The 7206-nt window shown below is 42.8% G+C and overlaps 1 protein-coding gene across 1 annotated transcript; it reads left to right on the plus strand.

The window, feature by feature from the left end:
* Positions 1-469: 469 nt before the first annotated feature.
* On the plus strand, positions 470-3898 carry LOC119368987. The gene is made up of 3 exons (XM_037634073.1): positions 470-1031; positions 1795-2024; positions 3148-3898. Exons 1-3 carry the CDS (start codon positions 491-493, stop codon positions 3763-3765), a joined length of 1389 nt encoding a protein of 462 aa, XP_037489970.1. The 5' UTR covers positions 470-490; the 3' UTR covers positions 3766-3898.
* The last annotated feature ends 3308 nt before the right edge of the window (positions 3899-7206 follow it).

Consider the following 7206-nt stretch of genomic DNA (forward strand, 5'->3'; position numbering starts at 1 on the left):
GTTTTTCATGAGAGGCACAAATTTTCTTCTCGAAGAGCACAAATTGGCTTCCGCAAGAATCACAGTCGTGCTTCCCCAAAAAGAAAAAAAAGTAAATAAAAATAATCATGTTTCCGGCTACTGCTTTTTTTTGTGAGAAAAAAATGGTTAGAACCTATTAACATGGGATAGTTTCGAAGATCTCGACGCAAGGATTCCAACTATAAAAACGCTTCAGGATGTGGACGCACAATTATAAGGGATAAAACGTTTGAAAAAATAAATGTACGAAAAAAGTGGAAAACTCCTAAGTTGCCATTTGGGAGTGACATTTAGAAGGGGTTCTTGTTTTTTTTTTAAAAGGGGTTCTTGTTAATTAGTGATTGGAAGAAGAACCCCAAGAAAAGCTAGGTCATCCATTCACAACAAAGAAAAAGGAAGCGGAACCCGGCGGCAGCGGCAAATCGGCGGCGAAAACAGAGATCAAAGGTGTCGGGGACAAGAGACGAAGATGGATCTGGAGTCGAAAAGAGACTTGGTAGACTCTCTTCGTCGCTACCGTGAGACCCTGAGGTGGGAGACCGAGTTCCTGAGGAGCGAGGTCGCCTCCCGCGGCCTGGAGACGATCGCTGGGAGGAAGGAGTATCTGAAGGAGCATACTGCTCCAAGATCACTGTCTCGCGAATTACCTCAGCTGAAGGAGCAGTTGTCCGGCCAGAAGATCGCGAGCCTGCCCGTGGTGAGTTTGCCCTACCTCGTTCCTCGTCACGAGGAGGCCCTCGATCTGCTCCTGCACGAGGCGCACAAGCTGGGCTACCGGATCCAGTCCCTGAGGGACCTCGCTGCTCCAATCTCCCTGGAGACGGCCAGGCTACTGTGTCTCCTGTCGGAAAGATGTGCGGAGATGTCCAGGATCATTGCGAGGCAAGGGTCGCCCAATTCAGGCAAATCTTCTGCGGATGCTGCAATTGCTGCTTACAGCGAGCGCCGCGAAAGCTGGGAATCCATTTGGGGCAGCCCAGTATTAAGGTCTGGCGGCTTCAACGATATAAGTAAGTGCTGCTTATCTCACCAGTAATTATTTATCTTGTAGGAAAACGCAGCCTCCGCGATACCAATTTCAGAGAATTTTTGAAACCTCAACAAGTGGTTCCAAAATTCCAATTCTGATAGAAGTCTTTTAACTCTGGGGAAATTAGAGAAATCCACACCATATTCCTATAATTCAAATTCAGTGTACTAATGCAATGCCTGTCTCTGTCTGAGTTAGGAACTGGTCAATTGATTCTCTGACCCATTTACCATCGAGACAAGTAAGTAGCAAGGGTATTGATTGATCATATGTAAACCGTACCATTCAAACATGGTACTCCCTCCGTCCCAAAATACTTGTCGGAGAAATGAATAAAAATGGATATATCTAAAACTGATATATGTCTAGATACATCCATTCCTTCGACAAGTATTTTCGGACGGAGGGAGTATTTGGTTAGTAAGCTACTCCCTCTGTCCCATAATGTAGCTTGCAAAAATGTCTTATATTGTGGGACGAGGGAGTAGTATAGTATATACATACACAAATACACACTAGTGCACAGTTTCCCAAGTGGACATTTGGCTTTGATGTCGGTGAGTGTAGCACCTGTCTGCTCCTATGCCTTTCCTGCTTTTGCTTCCTTTTTCTTCCTTAATATGCAGTTCTCAGTCAATGTAATCATAACTTGCTGCTTTTCTTCTTGTACGGTAAAATATCGTACTTCCCTTGGTTTAGTAGTTTCTACATTATATAACACTACACACACATTGATGTTGCAGCCACACTGTCTCCTATGTACTTTACCCCGTTTGCACCTGCTATCATCCCATACACCGGCTTCGCCACCAAGGCCTTGCAGATTTACTCCTTCGAGATCTCTGACCTAAATGACTGCTTGAAGTGGCCACTCTATGTGTATGGCGTGGTTGCTGCTCGAGACGTTGTGGATGGTAACCGCAACCTCCTCTTCTCTCGCTCCCGGGCTAACTGCCAAGTACTCACTGAAAAGGTATGTATACAACATTTTTTCTTCCTCTTGCATGTGATCTTGTGTATTAAACATGCCGATTAGCAAACATAGAAAATTACTATGGCAGTCCATATAGCTCTGCTGGTTCCTAGATAAGCATAGCTTTGATTATTGTTACTCTTGGATGAAAATAATTTGATCGAAGGAAAGTTTGTTCCTATCAGCGTGTAATTACACATCAAGGAAATCGAATTAAGCTCATCAGCATTAGTCGAGTAGTGCAGCAGATAAGAAACTCGCTCTATGAGGGACATCTAGTGGTAATTAGTATTCCCTCTGTCCCACAATATAAGTGTCTTACATTGTGGGAGGAAGGAGTACAAGATAATGTTATATGAAAAAATAGTTTCTTCTTATGGCCAAAGTCGAGATCTATTCTGGATCAACACAAGCATCTTCAGTACTGCACCTTCCAGTATTCCCTCTTGTTGATATAGTTGCATTGTCAAAGTTGATTGCAATAGTTTGATGTGTATCTCATTAACAGCAATATCACAGGCTTCTGGGTTCTGACACTTGCACCCTTGATATAGTTTAAGCAAGAAAAACATTTTAGGAAGTTGAGTGGCTCGGTGTCGAGCAAATGTTTCAGGGAACTATCTGGTCCAACCAATACTATGCCAATGTGTCTACCAGTCTCCCATTTTCTACCTTCTAATAACCATGGAAGATGAATCAGTTCTCATTAAGAGATATAATCAATTGTAGTGTGGTCAGCAGCAAGAGGAACATTCAAACAATCATTGTGAGTTGTGACCATGAATTCCTGGTGCTCTGTCTGTCTCAGTACATAGAACTCTTAGGAAGGGAATACCATGCTCATTCTTAAGCATTTCAAACAAAAGATAGCACCTCTCGAAACTAAGTTCTGCAGCCAACAAATCAAACCCTCTCTGAACAAAGTATCTCTGTTTTTTAGCTCTTCGTATTCAGCACATGCAACAACAATGACCATGAAAACAGGAGCTTTATGTTCCTTTTATCAGGGACAGAAAGGTCATTGAGTTTGTTCCTGAGCAAAGTTCCCATACTATCTCATATTAGATGTTTGTCGGTTTCAACTAAGCGTTAGTAATGATAATGATGATGATGTTGTCTGCAGGATCCTTTTTTGCACTTGACTGGGCCTTCTCGTGCTATTCTGGCTGAGTATCCTGTCGACTTTGAAGTTGAACTAAGGATAAAAGATGGAACAGAGTGCCAAGATAAAGCCTTGATGAGTTCTGCTAACCACCACAGTTTCGCTAGTGCTGACAGTGCTGTTTTCTTTAGCTGCCTGTGTTCAGCAGAGTTAAGACTCCAGACTGTTTATAGTGCAGTCCAGGCCACTATCTTGTCCATTCGTCTTGTTGGAGGGGAGTCATCTTTTGAATTTGGAGGTCAAGTTTCATGTTCATCATATACTGAAGGTGTCAATGCTGATGCATGTCGGCAAGTTGTGTTGATTGATTGTGATGAAAAATTTCTTGAAGATGGACTGGATGGCTATATCTCTCTTTCAAGGAATGTGGTCACCGTGGAATTGGAAGGATCACTGAAGATTACCATAAAAGAATATACAAAGTCTCGTCTTGTCGCTAACGAGGCCCAGCTTGATATCCCTGCTCAGCATTGCCAAGTAAGCAAGGGAGAATGTGTTCTTGGCGGACATAAGGTGGTTGTTCTTATTGCTTGGTCGCTGCTTGTGAGGGACAAGCTCGATAACTTGGTGATGGGGTGAAGATGACTCATTAGGTGATCAAACTTAGAGCTAATATATATGTATATTTGTTGTACTAGACCTATGTTTTGTGATCTTGTGTTATCAAACTTGAAGACTAGATCTATGTTTCTTTTGTTCTATTCCTACAACTGCTGGGAGGTACCTTTATTGTTTAACGCACTTCGAACTGATGAATGTAGTTTGTTGACAAAATGTGAGTCGTCCGGCGCGGGCAAACTGGAGCAAAATGTGGACGTGGCCTGTGAGCGACTTGAGTTTTGCCAAAGCTATACGCAGCTGAAGGGTAGCAGAGGTGCTTGTGCCTGAGCCTGCCCTCGAAAAACATCAGCATACGGTTTGTGGAAATGAACTGCTCCAGCCAGTGGTTTGATTATGCAGCACTGCTGAAAATGGCACACTGAACTCAACTTCAGACAAACAATTTATGGTTTTGTACTTTCCGTTTAGGTTCAGTACGACTTGACCTCACAATGTTAGAAACAAGGTCTACGCTGCTTGAAACAAAGTGTAAGTAAATCTGACAAGATGGAAATATTATCCCAACAATAGTAGAAGGTCAGAGGAGCAGATGAATACAATTGATTCTCAAGAGTGCCTCAGAAGAAGCACAGCCAGAAGCAGGGCACTACTCCTTAGGGCCGACACAAACGGATACGAAATGATCCGAAATGTGTCCATTTTTCATCGGTTTGGATAGTCAGACGGACACCCAAAAGTCAGCCACGTCTCTGCCGGCCCGCAAGTGCACCCAGCGCGCCTGCCCACAATTCATTTTTTTATTTTTGAGTTAAAAAAAATATATTGCTAGCAAAAGTCCGTTCATTACATTAATTAAACTAAATCTACTGCTCGTCCTCATTGTTGATGGGCTCGATGTAGACTAGAGGCGACCATGGATATGGCCACGCCCGCCGGCACACGCAGTGGCGTAGCTAGTGCCTCCTGGCGCTCCTTCTCCGGCGATTTTGAGAAACGCCACTGTAATTTTCCGAACTTTAAAAAATGCCATTTTCAGTGGTATTTTTTAAAGTCTGCAGTGGCCGTTTTCAAAGTTTGCCAAATTTGCAGTGACGTTTTTTAAAGTTTGAAAATTGCAGTCCCGTTTCTTGGAATCACTAGAATTCGAGTGACATTTATCCAATTAACCCTAAAAAATGTTCATGATATCAAGAAAATATAATGTATTAAAAAAATTCTCATGATTATGAAAACTGTTTAAGTTTTCAAGAAATTGTCACGATTTGGGAAGATGTTTGAAAGTTCAAAAAGAAAAATGAAATACACAAAAAAATTTAAATATGAATAAGAAAGAAGAAAGTGAAATAAAAGGGAAACGATTCAGATCACTCAGCGGATAATCAAGCTCGCGTCCGCCGCCTCGGTTGCGTGCCACGCGTCCGTTCTGGACCCCACCACCACATTATTTGCAACAGCCACGCCTCGCCTCGTACCTTATCCTCTTCTCCCAAGTCTCCTTTCTCATGAATCCAGGGGATCTGCTCCATGCCAAAAAAAAAAAAAAGAAACTGCAGCAGCATCCAGGGATCTGCTCCAGGGGATGCTGTTGCAAATTTTGCAACATGGGTCCTGTTGCAGAAAATGAGATGCGGCGGAGATGTTTTAATTTCTGTAACAAGGGTCTCGTTGCGGAAATTAGACAGAAGATGTTGCTGAGATTTTTACAAGAAGGATCTTGTTGCAGAAAATTAGACGCGTGAAAGATGTTGCAGAAAATTAGAAGAGTGAAAGATGTTGTTGCAGAAAATTAGACGCCTGCAAAATGTTGTTGTAGAAAATTAGACGCGGCGGGAGATGTTGTTGCAATTTTTGTAAGGGTCTTGTTGCAGAAGACTAAAGAAGAAGAGGTTTTGCAACATGGGCCTTGTTGCAGAAAATTGTAGAAGATGAGGTTTGACAACAAAGGTTTTGTCGCAGGAAATCAGAGAAGACCAGATCTTACAACAAAAGCATCCTTGCAGGAAATTAGAGAGAAGGATTGAACGACTCGCGTCACGCAATCGAATGGCTCGCGAGGCGGCGGATCTTTTTAAAAGATCCACCGGCCGACACGCAGCAGCCCCCAGAATAAAAATAAGAAGGAAAACAGAACAGAAAATGAAAAGGAGGAAAAAAGAAAAAAGATAAAGAAAGAAAAACTGAAAGGAAAAAAATCGGTTTAGGGAAGGGTTTAGAACCTTCCCAAAACCGATGGAGATGAAATCCAATAAATGGGCCGGCCCATATGAATACCATCGCTGAGGGAATGTACCAGGTCACTCCGGGCTGACCTGCGAGCAAAATAGGTGTTGTGCAAGCGAGAGTAACTAATCAGCGAGTACTGTTTCGGGAGCCCACAATGTGCACGGTTTAACCAAGACAAACATTTTGCGGGCACAAGCTGCGGTCGCGGGCAGGGCAGGAGTGGAGATCGTGGGGGATCGCTGGGATCATGGTGGGGCTGTACTGGATTGCTCACCTTTTCAAATATAAATGGTGTAACTGTAAAATTGTGCTTAGTTCAAAAATTCTGTCCCCTGCGACAGATATTTCGGGACGGAGGGAGTATATTATTAGCACATGCAGAAAATGCTGTACTACTATATTTCAGTATAGTTTTTATCCAAGACAAAGGGAACACAGTTTGTTGTTTTGTAGAGCACCGAAAAATTGCAGCTAATGTAGATCTTAAATATGTAAAAGAGATCCACCTCAACGGCAGGTTTATTCCAGAACAGCAGCAGGACTACCGAGAAGATAAACTAGTTAACCAAAATTGAACGACACATGAATGAATGGTGGCCTGAAGTACAGGAAGTCGTGCTTTGTATGATTTCTTATTTTGCTTTTGCTGCTGCAGAACCTTGGAAAGCCAAAACTCATTCTGCTCCAAGCAAGGCATAGGTTTTAGTTTTGAAAAGAAGGGTTCTTATCAGTTATGTCACTGGTTGTGTCTCACTACACAGTTTTGTCCCTAGTAATAGTTTTGAAAGAAGGATTTTATCAGTTATGTCACTGGTTGTGTCTCACTACACAGTTTTGTCCATAGAAATTTCAACTGCTCAAAAATACCATCGCTTTGTTAGGTGCATGCTCAAAAATGCCATTGGACACCATTATTGTCAGCTCAAATCGCATTTGTCATATTAATATTATAATGACCAAAATACCTATAAACAAACATGTCAGCTCTCTCTCCATCTCACTAGTATAAAATGTGGGCCACCTGTGATGTACCACCTGAAGCAACAAGACAGGCCGTAAGATGGAAGCAACCGCACAGGATGGCCGCAACCTAAATCCATCCATCGCGAGGAAGGGGCAAAGAAGCGCTGCGTTTTGGTGGAAGGGCACAGCGGCGGAGGAGGCTCCTCTGTTCTTCATCTTAGAACAGAGGACACAGTTGCAGAGATCGGCCCTCTCAGACGCCGGCTCAGGTTA

This window comes from Triticum dicoccoides, chromosome 2B (genome assembly GCF_002162155.2).
Source record: "Triticum dicoccoides isolate Atlit2015 ecotype Zavitan chromosome 2B, WEW_v2.0, whole genome shotgun sequence".
Taxonomy (NCBI): Eukaryota; Viridiplantae; Streptophyta; class Magnoliopsida; order Poales; family Poaceae; genus Triticum; species Triticum dicoccoides.